The sequence below is a fragment of the Bubalus kerabau genome, chromosome 5, assembly GCF_029407905.1.
Source record: "Bubalus kerabau isolate K-KA32 ecotype Philippines breed swamp buffalo chromosome 5, PCC_UOA_SB_1v2, whole genome shotgun sequence".
In the NCBI taxonomy this organism is placed as follows: Eukaryota; Metazoa; Chordata; class Mammalia; order Artiodactyla; family Bovidae; genus Bubalus; species Bubalus kerabau.
Genome location: NC_073628.1, coordinates 50,189,855 through 50,203,411, shown reverse-complemented (window position 1 = coordinate 50,203,411; position 13,557 = coordinate 50,189,855). Strand labels below are relative to the sequence as shown.

Genomic DNA, 13,557 nt, shown 5'->3' with positions numbered 1-13,557 from the left:
CCTAGAAGCTTTCTTCATATCCACGTTAGAGGCTTCCATCAGATCAGCAGTTCCCAAACCCTGATGAATTTCTTTTTTCCTATGTGTGCAGTGGTTCTTTACCATCTTTTGGTTTAAGCACAATTCCTGGCTTTTGTCAACCCCCACAATGGGGCCCAGATGCCTTCTCTCATCTCACTGTCCAGCTTTGTGTCCTGGACCATGTGATGCTCTCCCAACTATTTAGTTGGGTCTAAAGAGATGGGAATACCAGACCACCTTACCTGCCCGCTGAGAAGCCTGTATGCAGGACAAGAAGCAACAGTTAGAACCAGACATGGAACAACGGACTGGTTCAAAATTGGGAAAGGAATACATCAAAGCTGTATATTGTCACCCTGCTTATTTAAGTTATATGCAGAGTACATAATGTGAAATGTCAGGCTGGATGAAGCTCAAGCTAGAATCAAGATTGCCAGGAGATATATCAATAACCTCAGATATATAGATGAAACCACCCTAATGGCAGAAAGCAAAGAGGAACTAGAGTTTATTGATGAAGGTGAAAGAGGAGAATGTAAAAGCTCCCTTAGAACTCAACATTCAAAAAACTAAGATCATGGCATCCAGTCTCATCACTTCTTGGCAAATAGAAGGGGAAACAATGTAACATTGACAGACTTTATTTTCTTGGGCTCCAAAATTATTGTGAATGGTGACTGCAGCCATGAAAGATGTTTGCTCCTTTGAAGAAAAGTTATGACAAACCTAGACTGTTTTAATACTAAAAAGCAGAGACATCACTTTATAGGCAAAGGCCCATATAGTCAAACAAAGATTTTTTCAGTAGTCATGTATGGATTATGAGAGCTGGACATAAAGAAGGTTGAGCACTGAAGAATTTATGGTTTTGAATTGGGGTGCTGTAGAAAATTCTTAAGAGCCCTGTGGACAGCAAGGAGATCAAACCAGTCAATTCAAAAGGAAATCACCCTGAATACTCATTGGAAGAACAGATGCTGAAGCTGAAACTACAATACTTTGGTCACCTGATGTAAAGAGTCAACTCATTGGAAAAGACCCTGATGCTGGGAAAGACTGAGGGCAGGAGGAGAAGGGGCAACAGAGGATGAGATGGTTTATTGGCATTACAGACTCAATGGACATGAGTTTAAGCAAACTCAGGGAGACTGTGAAGACAGGGGAGCCTGGAATGCTACCGTCCATGGAGTCACAAAGAGTCAGACACAACTGAGCGACTCAACAAAAACAGCACGTTCCCAACTTTGCAAATTTATCCTCCTGGTTCCTGCCTTCCTGAAGGCCTTCCTCCCTCTGCCTATTGAATCTCATTCATTCTGGATTCTGGAAGTTCTTCCTTTTATGACAGGTTTGTGTCTTCCAGATTTATGCCCTTCACTACTGCATAGACCCTGGGCCTGTCACGGCATATTTCTCATATAGTTCCTTCTATAATAGCTGCTATGTACCTACTCATTAAATATCAGCTATATTGAATGGAAAATAATTTTAATGTGTGCTACAAGCTTCCAAGTTTCTCCAAAATCCCTGAAAAGAGGTCTGAACTGTGTAGGAAATATTTTACAGGAAAGAAGTGAACATGTTCATTAGAACATTTCCTTGCTTTATGTCCCTGATGCATAAGAGGAAAAATATGTCCTCTTGAGTCTCAAACATCTGGACATTGGCCTCTCAATAAATCATGGGCTCTGACACATTTTTCCAGTGCAAGTTTACATTTGATTTTCATGTCACTTTGCCTAAAATGGTCACAGATTTTAGCTCTGATTTTTATCACTGCATATTTCCTTTGTTAGTTTAAAAAACCCTCAATACTGAGAACCTGGACACCTAACCTTGCCTTAAGAGGTAGACTAAATAGCAAAATATGAACCCCAAAGAGGTGGTGCAACAAAAAGTCTCCTAATGTTTACTGAAAGGATTAAATTTTTATAAATATGCGGTCATAAAGTCATGTCATTAGTTCATGGGGTGGCGGATGTTTCCATTTTACAGGAAAATGAAGAATTTAATGCTAAAATCTAGATAGTTGCCATGCTATTGCTTAGAACTCATAAAATGGGTGCTAAAGTAGTCTTGTCTTCCTGTTTTTATTTTTTTTTCCTGATCTAGGCAGTTACTCTAACATTAGCATTGGTTCATTATGAATAATGAATTTGGCATAGCAAAGAGTTGTTTGGCTAAAAATAATGATATATATATATATATATATACACACATGCTAATTAGAAAACCAGGATATGAAAGGTTAGCAAGAGATTGTAAGAATTTTGAATCTATGAAGTAATGGAATCAGATTTCAGGTTAATATATCTTTGTCTTTTTTCTGCAATTTATAGTGGCTTAGTATATGCTGTAGCCAAATACTGATGAAATCGCTGGTAACTTTAGGTAAAGGAATATGCTTGACAAAAGAAGTTTCATGAACCAAACAGCTCTGTCATTTATACAAATGGAGACAATCTTCTTCACTAGGATCAAAAACCAATTAGACAACTTGGATGGATCTCAAGGGAATGATGCTGAGTGAAAAAGGACATTTGGAAAAGGTTACAAGCTGCATGATTCCATTTAAATAACATTTTGAAATAACTAAATTATAGATATGGAGATTAGTGGTTGCCAGGGATTAGAGACTAGGAAGGAAGTGTGGGGAGAAGGTGGGTGTCGTTATGAAGGGGTAGCGAGTAGATGAATGGGGTGGTGGTTACATGAAGCTACACAGGTGATAAAACTGCACAGAACTACATGCACACACAGACAGACACCTGTGTCAAAATCTAAGTGTACTATAGTTATGCAAGATGGTATCACTGGGAGAAAAGATTGTGTGAAAGGTACATGCCACCTCCTGTACATTTTTTTTTTTTTGGCAAATTCCTGTGAACTTATGGTTATTTCAAAGTTAAAAGTTCTTAAACATCAGAATTTCCTTGTCACTTTAGAGAAGGGGCCTATGCAGGTCAGGCAGAAACCTAAGTGAGATGGCTGGGAAGGTGAGAACTGGCTGATGGCAGCTTCCAACCATGGTGTGACTATGTGCCTGGAATTGCTGAGTCTTCTGAGTGCTCTTTTTAGAAAATGCCAGAAATTGAAAATTCAAATTAATATCTCTTGACTTTTATTGACAATTAATCCAAATTGTTTGGAACACTCTATATAAGTCAGACTAAAGACACTGGATGGCTGGATTCAGTAGGGTTGGATTCAGTCTTAATGATTCAGGAACAAACTCAGCTTTAGGCCAGAGTTTAGGTTTGGCCTCCAGATGATTCACCTAGCCCTGCCCACCCCAAACTGCTCATCTCAATGTGTGGCTCAGGCTCCTCTGTGCTGACTTACAGCAGACTGAGAAGTGGGGATCAGGCCACTGATGAAAACGGCATAAGCACCCCCCAGTCACTGATACCTGGGACTTTGGAGAATATGGGTTTGACTATGGTTCTTCCTGCAGGCTCTGAGCAAGACCTCCACCCCCACCTTCTGAGCACGGTGCCTAGAAAGAGCAGGTGCTCAGTTTGCCTTTTTAGAGGAGCTCATTTGTTCCTCCCCAGCTGTCTTAGTTTTTATTTTTAAAGCTAAATGAGATCTAAAAAAACTGAGAATATGACCTAGAATCTGGTATTCTATGCTAGAGTTTTCTGGAAGTGAATACAATGGCCTGATGAACACACAATACGAATAGCACTCATAACCTCCGTGTTGGTCTGAAGCCATGAATGTAAGCCTTCTGCTGATTGGTGCAAAGAGCAGACAGAGGTGCTGATAGGTTATCCTGGGTCTAGTGTTTGAAAGCTTCATCATCTCTGCCCCTGCTAATGCACAGAGTCCAGTCAACCCTTCTTCCCCACTGCCAACCGGGACAGCTGACTCGGCAGAATTGAGCAGCACAAAGCTAGCTGCCTGCCCTCTACCGCAATCACATCTGTCGGTGGATAACCTCCCACCTCCTGTCTGAAGCATAACGTACTGATCAGACTCTCTCCATGTTCATTCTCTAGCAGACAGAGCACACCCAATTCCTTTAGGAAGGAGGTAAATAGAAAAACTCCAATTTTTTAAATTGAAATTCTAATTAAAAAATTTTTCAATCTTAAAATTTCATCTCTGGCCCAATTATACATTCTCAAAATTAAATTATTAATGATTCATCTGTACAATTTCTGTCCTCTTTTTTCCAAAAGCTTGCTATCAAGAGTCCAGGGAATGTTTTCTAATCCTCCTTTAAAAAGGAGTATTTGCAAATAATTCATGATTATAGGTCAATAAAAGAGTCTTTTCCAGAATTCCCTGGTGGTCCAGGGTTTTGGACTTTGTGCTTTCACTGCTAAGGGCCTGGGTTCAATCCCTGTCAGAGAACTAAGATTCCATAAGCTGCATAGTGCAGCTGAAAAAAAAGTCTTTTCCTATTTATTATGTTTTTTACCAAGCTTTACAATATGCAGATTTTTAAAGGGCTGGTTCTCAGCCTCGAAAATTATGCTAATAAGGTAAGAACAATAATTCATAGTATAGTCACTAATTTCTCTAAGGGGAAATATGCAGAGACCCTGGGCTCTACATTTGTTTTCAACTAATTATCATGTATTTACTTTTCCATTAGTCCAATAATTTTTCTTTTAATTCAGAATTAAGCAATAAGACACTGAATTATATAAAGGCCTGTTTATCATAACAGACACACCCCATCGTTCCCCAGTCCTCTGATTTACAGCTCTTAAAATGCACAGCCAAGAGGCTGTCTGTATGCCCTTTTGTATTTAGACTCCATCATGCAGTCACCTCAATAACTTATGCATTCTCAGAAAGGCTACCTAGCAATTAACTCCAGTCTTTTCTAACTCACCATCTCATTATGTAAAGTGGATCTGAACACAAACTTTATTAGCAACTTTCAATTCTAATTCCTTATTTCCCCCTGCCACTCCCACCCCTCCGAGTAATGTCAGTTTATGTGACCAAAATACTCTGGAAAATGGCAGTTAGAAGAAATCCACATTGGGCTGGCAGCACATTTAGTAATTGTCTTTGCACTATGGGGCGCCACCATAAATCGAGACTGTCATATTTCAGCTAAAGCATGGGTTGCAATTCTTTATAGAAATAGAAACGAATTCTTCCCACCACACAACAGTTAACTATGTTCAAGAGGAATGAGTAAGTAGGAAAGCTATAGTTTTTATTCTAAAGGTTAAAAAAAACCCCACAAACTCAAAACCCTTTGTTAAAAGTTAAAGGAATTTATAGTATCGCTTCTCTAAACCCTACAAAAAGGTAGGAAGATGTCTTGCAGATTTCTTTCACATGTGTGAAGTACATCAGCCAAAGAGCCGAAATTGTACTTGTCCTGACGGGAAGGAGGAGCCCAGGTGGGCTGATGGAGCTAGAGGACAGGTAGCACCTGAATGTGTGAAACGCACAGACAGGGAGGCCCCCCATCTGGGCGGCTGACTTACCAACATCCGGATCCACTGCTTGAACTCTGGTCAACAGAGCCTTGGTGGCCATGTTCTCATAGACACAGGCATTATAGTGGTCAGAGGAAAACACCGGGGGGTTATCGTTCACGTCCTCCAGGGTCAGACGGACGTCGGATTGGCAGAATCGGCCGCCCCCGTCGGTGGCCCTGGCAACGAGGCTGTACGCAGGGACCCTCTCCCGGTCCAATGGAGCCAAAGTTTTTAACTCACCTGTGAAAATAAATGGCCTGGCTTCTCAAAACTGTCTTTCTTCAAAGAGCAGAGAATCAATTACATACAGAACCCGAGTGTAGGAAGGACTGCTGATATTTGGCTCAAGAGCTTCATAATTTGAAAAATAGAGCAAGTTCAAATTTTTTAAGCATCAGGGAAAAATTTATGGGATTCTGGATGCAACAAGAAACCAACAGCATGACCTTCAAAGGAATTAATTCCACTGTGAAGTCTCCTGTGTCAGGGATTCCTTCTTTTGGCAGGACGGAGAAGCTCTACACCTCTTTAAACCTCGCAAGAACTGCTCAGTTCTCTGATGGTCAATCAGGTCAATGGTCTTTAGACCCAGAAGGGTTAGTCTGTCTGCTTCCAGACACTTAATCTTTTTTTAACCCCGTCTTCTAGAGGAAAACAAACAGTCCAAATAGGCTGGCTCCAGCAGAAAGGTTACAAAGGAGTCCTGTTGTGCCCGGCAAATCCCACTTGCTGGGAGAGTGGAGGGCCAGCAGTTGTTGCGGGGAGGTCCCAGTGCGGGAGAACTGAGGAGCCCAGAGCAGACATGCAGGAAGGGCATTTCATAACCATGGAGGGATTATTACTTTAATCACTGGAATAGCTATACTGGTCCTGGGTGTCAGTCCCTGTGGGGATTTCATTGCTACTTAAATTTCAATGGATAATGGCAATGAGCACAATGACAGACCTGAATAAATGCCATTTGGTGAAAAGTCAGACTCATGAAATATTATTATGTACTTTTAGTAAAATTAGCAGATATCACTGGGAGCAAGTCATCAGTACTTACAAAGCTGTTCTTCCTACAGCTTCCTGAAGGCAGGCAGTTCTCAAATACAGGCTGGATCATTTCCCCCTCCTCAAAAACATCCAGGGAGTTCTCAGTTGGGCATTCAGGACCCTCCAAGATCCGACCTAAACTTATTTTTCCCACTACTTTTCTGGCGAGTCAGCCTGTGGCTCCTCTGACCAGTGACAGTACTGTACACAGCATTTCCTAGAGGTGCTGTGCTCTCTGCCCACGCCACGCCCATGGCCGGCAGTGACCCGCTTTAGCCCCTAGAATCCTGGCTCAGTTCAAACGTTGGTTCTTCTTTACAAGCTTCCTCTTCCCTCTCACCAGAACATTAGCTGCTTTTTCCTCTGTGCTCAGATATAACTCTTTTGATATCTCAAGCAGGCACTCATGTCATTCTGTCTTTCATAACTATTATAATTTCTGTTATTATTATTACTGACTCACTGCTCTGTCTTCTCCACTGGGTTACAGTATTGCTCAGAGATGCTTTGAGGGGTTCATGTCAGAGTCTATCACAAATATTCCATAAAGTGTTTTTAGGTCTAGTAGTTAATAAATGCTAGCTATTCAATAAAAAAAGTGCCAGGCCTCTATATCCAAGTAGTATATTGTTATGCAACTAAGCCCTTCGCAGTAATATATAGCTGACATGGGAGTAGGTTATTGAGAAGCCAATACCTTCTGGAAACTCAGTAGTTAGTAATTATTCACTGCAACCAATACAATGCTGGAAATATGCAAAATTTTTAATCATTACACTTTAATTCAAAATTGTCACTGGATGGGCCAATCCAGTACACAGCACTGTAATAATTTACCTCCATAGAAAATGTCTTTTCCTTAAGCTTTGGCCTTCAATGCGGGCATCTGCCTTCAGTGTACATAACCTTTCACCTTATAAACTTTACCTTAACATGGAAGCAAATCTGAGGTCTCACAACTAAGCAGAAATGATGAATAAAAGCCAGACAAGTGTGGTAATAAGCATAGGAACCCAAAAAGGGTTTCAACAAGGTGAAACTCTCCTTGCTGTGCACTGCTGGCTGGTTTGCATGGAAACCTGCATTTATGATATTATTCTATATATACACTTAACAGGGCAGCTGCTTTAACTCATGGAAATGAGAAAGAGGAGAAGCAGACAGACACATCTGATTCCCTGGTGCTACTACATGTAGGTAAAGTCAGGGCAAGTTTACAAGTCAAATGAGGTTTGTGTCTTCCAGACACAATGTGCTGCTAGTACTTCTTAAGAGTCCAAGATAACAGAGTGTCATATTAAGGCTCTTAGATACCAACTACCCCCTAGTGATAAGACCATGTGAACATTTAACTTCTCTTGTGGATTAACAATGTCATTTCAGAGAATAAATTTTGCCTTACCACTTTCTGGATCTAGAAAAAATTCATTGTTTCCAGGTCCATAGAGTGAGTATCGTATATCTCCATTGGGTCCAATGTCAGCATCCTTGGCACTGACCTTCAGGATGATTTTATTTGATGGAATGTCTTCAGGAAGTGATGCTGTATATGCAACCTGGGCAAAGGCAAAATCATTAGTATGTGTGGGGCGATTGCCATATTAGCCTTATAAATGATTTCTTTAAAAAGGCACTCTCATAATTTATCTTCAGTTACGTTTTTCCTTTACTGTAGAATCATCTTACACCATCCGATGAAACATAAAATATCTCTTGCCCTGCCCCTCCCATGCTCATTCATTCAACAAATGCTAATTGAGCTGCTACTATGGGTGAGGGGTACAATGTATTGAGATGCTAGAGGTACAATGCAGAAGAAAACAGACAAAAATCCCTGCCCCTGAGGAACTGTGATGCGCATCAGATAATGATCGTATCAGATAGTGATCAGGCACCAGGGAGTCCTTGGGACCCTTCAACTTTAACATCTGGCATTAGTAAGATTTGCAAAAATTTTCTAAGCTAAAGAACACCAATATTGTCTCGCAGTCCATATGTAAGGGAAAGGTAAATGCAGGGTGATTTAATTTTGGTAAGAAAGAATAGAAAGTCAATAATTGACACCTTGCATTGGCTCTCATGCTCTGAACTATGGGGGAAATGACACTTCATGAGAAGCCTGGAGACCCAGCTTCATTACAAACATTGCTGCCAGCCAGCTGTATAAACTTAACACAACAAAAGTAATCCATACTTCTGAGTGGCCCATTTTTCTTTTATGAAATCAGTAGTTTAGATATGAAAAAAATCACAATATTCTTTATGATTCCTTAAAAAGCTTTTTATTTTAAGAGTCCTGATTTTATATTTTTGTTTGTATTTTTTAATGGGCAGAATTAGGTACTAATAGTGCTACCTATACTCTTTCCATGTTTATAGTATTTCATCCTCTTACATGCTTATATAAAATTGGACTGCACTAATTAAGGAGAAAGGAACAGAATGTAGCCAGGTTTTAAGGAGAAAAATGAAATGGGTTTTGACTTAATTTTAGAGAAGCAGAGTGAAAAGCAGCAATCTGACATGGCCACAGATCTCACCTGATCACACACAGGGCTATTGTCATTCACATCACTGACAGTCACTTCCACCATGGCCTGAGTGACAAAGAGCCCATCGGTGGCAGTAATATTGAGGAAGTAAATGTCTTGTTCTTCTCTATCCAGGTGTCTCTTCACATAGACCTTCCATTCGCTCTGCACCAGGCCCAGGGCAAACCTTCCTCGGGGGTTCCCTCCTGCAGTGAAAAGAGAGTTTCTGAAAGTGAGCAATGAAAAGCTTTGATCTCCACCTACAGAGAGAGGCCTGTGCAAGGTCAACCAGGTGCCTCTCAAACAGCATCATTTACGAGACTGGAAAAAAAACTGACACTTCCTTTTGATTCTCCTGCAACAAAGCATGATATTTATATGCTTGGCTTGTGTGGAAAGTAAAACACTAACTTTCCAAGGGAAGAAAACGCACTTAGAGAAGCCGGAGATGATCTCTTGTTTAGCTCCCCTTAAGGACAATCAAATTCAAACTGTGAACAATCAATCTTCTTCTCAGATGATACAATTGTCTCTCCACTCCGTCTCAAGAGAGGATGTAATACACTATAGCTCTTGTTACCCAGACAATTTCATTAGCCGTTGATTATGCAATCAAGGAAAGGCAGTCAGCTCTATTAAGGGATGTGTTAATGAAGGCGTTATCATACCGAGGCTCTTCTTCTAAGGACTGAAATCTAGGGGAGAAAAGTTTGTGTGATAGAGGAAGACCCATTTGGAGTAAAGAGCCCCAATGAGGGGTTATTGAAGGAGGCGCTCAAAGATAAGCACTGCAATTAGATCAAATTTATCAGAGGGAAGCTGGTGAAAATGGAAGAAAAGGAGAAGAGTTGGAGCGGAACCACTTTTGATGAGGCTGAAACAATGAAAGTGGTCCCAGCAATATTCCTTTCCCGCATCACTGACCTACATGGAGACAAAAGCAGCTTGGAAGAAGGAAGAAGAAAACCATCTTGACCTTCCAAACGTGAAGAAGGAGATAACGTCACTTCAAGCGTGGAGGAAGACTGGACGAGACAACTGGCCTGAAGCCCAGACTCCAGGTAGATCCTCACCGTTTCTTTGGTTTGGGGGCATTCAACATGTATTTGTCACCTGCTTTGGACCATGCGCTGTGCCACGCACTGGGGTTACAGCAGTGAACAAAAGCGACAAAAATCCCTGCTTTTGTGGTGGAGTTCACTTTCCGGTGGGAAAGATTGACAATAAACAAATAAATAAGGAAAGCCTACTGCCTGTTGGCTGCTGCTGCATTGAAAAAGTGCAGCCATCTCACCTTCTTACAATGAATCTTTAAAAGAGTGTGAGCTAAGAGTTAGTTGTGCCTGCCTCTTTGTGACCCCATGGACTATAGCCCACCAGGCTCCTCTGTTCACGGGATTCCCCAGGCAAGAATACTAGACTGGGTTGCCATGTCCTTCTCCAGGGGATCTTCCTGACCCAAGAATCGAACCCTCGCCTCTATGTGTCTCCTGCGCTGGCAGGCGGGTTCTTCATCACTAGCACCACCTGGGAAGCCCCAGCCTGGATGCAACTGTAACCAAGCAGGGTCCCACGAGGCCTTTCCAGAATAGACCCCACCCATGTCCTGTCCTCTGCCTGCTTTTTTTAAATTGATTTTTTTATTGAAGGATAATTTGCTTTACAAAATTTTGTTGTTTTCTGTCAATCTCAACATGAATCAGCCATAGATATACATATATCCCCTCCCTTTTGAACCTCCCTCCCATCTCCCGCCCCACTCCACCTCTCTAGGTTGATACAGAGCCTCTCTTTGAGCTTCCTCCTTAGCCATATAGCAAATTCCCATTAGCTATCTATTTTACATATGGTAATGTAAGTTTCCATGTTACTCTTTCCATACATCTCACCCTCTCCTCTGGAGAAGGCAATGGCACCCCACTCCAGTACTCTTGCCTGGAAAATCCCATGGATGGAGGAGCCTGGAAGGCTGCAGTCCATGGGATGGCTGAGGGTCGGACACGACTGAGCGACTTCACTTTCACCTTTCACTTTCATGCATTGGAGAAGGAAATGGCAACCCACTCCAGTGTTCTTGCCTGGAGAATCCCAGGGACGGGGGAACCTGGTAGGCTGCCCTCTATGGGGTCGCACAGAGTTCGACACGACTGAAGCGACTTAGCAGCAGCAGCAGCACCCTCTCCTCATGTCCATAAGTCTATTCTCTATGTCTGTTTCTCCATTTCTCTCCTTTAAATCTGCCTGCCTTTTCTCTGTAGGAGTACTTTAGTCAAAGAATAAATTTAATCTGAGAAGTGAGAAAATGCAGAAAGGAAAACAAGCAAGAAAAAATGATAATGCATTAGCCATTAAACAAAGTAAAGGACCTTTAGTTCCTCCTCGGAGACTATAGATAACATCCTTTGAGTTGTTTTGCAGATATTTGCACCTCCCAGGTCGAAGAAGTTAACTATGCTACCCACAAGCACATAGACCCCAAACCAGTTGGAACCAGAAGGTTGATGATGCTGACTCGTCATCACCATCTCAACCAACTGGAAGAATGTCCACAAGCTGATCATGCCCTGCTCCTTAAACACTATAAGGCTCTTCACTGCCCACTTCCCAGGATGGAACACACAGTCTTGGGGGCATTAGCCCACTGTGGCCCCCTTTGCCTGGCAAAGCAATAAAGCTATTTCTTTCCACGTTACCCCAAACTGTTTTTGAGATTTAATATGGCACTGGTGCACAGTTCAGTTCAGTCCAGTCGCTCAATCATATCCGACTCTTTGCGACCCCATGAACCGCAGCACGCCAGGCCTCCCTGTCCATCACCACTCCCTGGAGTCCACCCAAACCCATGGCCATTGAGTTGGTGATGCCACCCAACCATCTCATCCTCTGTCGTCCCCTTCTCCTCCTGCCCTTAATCCTTCCCAGCATCAGGGTCTATTCAAATGAGTCAGCTCTCAGCATCAGGTGGCCAAAGTATTGGAGTTTCAGCTTCAGCATCAGTTCTTCCAGTGAATATTCAGGACTGATGTCCTTTAGGATGGACTGGTTGGATCTCCTTGAAGTCCAAGGGACTCTCAAGAGTCTTCTCCAACACCACAGTTCAAAAGCATCAATTCTTCAGTGCTCAGCTTTCTTTATAGTCCAACTCTCACATCCATACATGACCACTGGAAAAACCATAGCCTTGACTGGATGGACCTTTGTTGACAAAGTAATGTCTCTGCTTTTCAATATGCTGTCTAGGTTGGTCATAACTTTCCTTCCAAGGAGTAAACGTCTTTTAATTTCATGGCTGCAATCACCATCTGCAGTGATTTTGGAGTCCAGAAAAATAAAGTCAGCCACTGTTTCCACTGTTTTCCCATCTATTTGCCATGAAGTGATGAGACCGGATGCCATGATCTTAGTTTTCTGAATGTTGAGCTTTAAGCCAACTTTTTTACCTCCCCTGTAACACTGGTGCACAGAAGCTGGATTTTGGCAATTTAACCATGGGCTAAATGAACCATAGTGGGCAGACAATGCAGAGAAGCTGCGAGCTGCACATTTCTCCAGGGCAGTGATTCTCAACTGAGAGTGGCTAGTCCCATATCCCCGGGACATTTGTCAATGCCAAGAGACATTTCTGAATGTCCCATTAAGGGTGATGCCAATGGCCGGGCTACTGGAATCTACTGGGCAGGAGCCAGTGGTGCTGGTAACCACCCCACACTGCCACCTGCAGCAAGGAACGGCCGCCCACAGTAGAGACTTATCTGACCCTCAAGGCCAATCTGCTGAGGTTGAGAAAAATGCTCTGGTGAGGCACGGGTTCTCCCTGGGATATCACTTTCCTCCACCACTGACTAGGATTCAATTAGGCTTCAGTTGAATATGATTTCAGCATGCACAAATGTAACCTCTCTATTAAACGCTTTCAGTGTAGGCCCACACTGCTCTTTTGTGAAATGAAATGATTAATGGTCCTTTGTTCATCTGTGGCAGCACAGCCAAGTTGTGTTACATCAAGAGCAAAAGTTAAATCTAATTAAAATCAGTTGGTGGTTGGCACGGCTAATAGTAACAGTAGCTTGAAGCTATTCTGTTCTCATTACTTTGGTAAAGTCGATGGGATGGTCCCTTAAACCATCCACTGAGAATTCAGAGACAACGTGTAAATAATTAAAGCTGAGTATTTAACTGTTCTTCCAAATAGAAAAGTATCCCTCCAAATGCCTACGAAGCTTTTAGTCTGAAACTGAATGCAAATAAATCCAAGTGATCCTGTACTCACCTTTCTTTCCTCACCACGATCGCTCATGTCTTTATTGCAGAAATATACATTTTAATGAAAAAAAACCACATACACAATGAAAGGTATCAGAAAAAGCATAAATGCATTAAGACTTTTAAACAGAAAACAGCCTCAAGAAAGCAGTTGCATAAAGAAGAGGAGCGTGCAGGGAGATGTGAGGGTCCTGAGCATAGGCACATATGCTCTCCTGTGGGTCTTATTCTGCAGTGATTAATTAACTTTCTCA

The 13,557-nt window shown here is 42.0% G+C and overlaps 1 protein-coding gene across 1 annotated transcript in view; it reads right to left on the bottom strand.

The window, feature by feature from the left end:
• FAT3 (FAT atypical cadherin 3) overlaps window positions 1-13,557 on the bottom strand; it is a 694,359-nt gene that overhangs the window by 96,203 nt on the left and 584,599 nt on the right. Inside the window, exons 12-14 of the mRNA XM_055581629.1 lie at window positions 9,050-9,246; window positions 7,912-8,065; window positions 5,478-5,711 (exon numbers count right to left, since the gene is read on the bottom strand). Coding sequence (XP_055437604.1) covers window positions 5,478-5,711; window positions 7,912-8,065; window positions 9,050-9,246 — 585 coding nt within the window. The remainder of the gene's footprint in view (window positions 1-5,477; window positions 5,712-7,911; window positions 8,066-9,049; window positions 9,247-13,557) is intronic.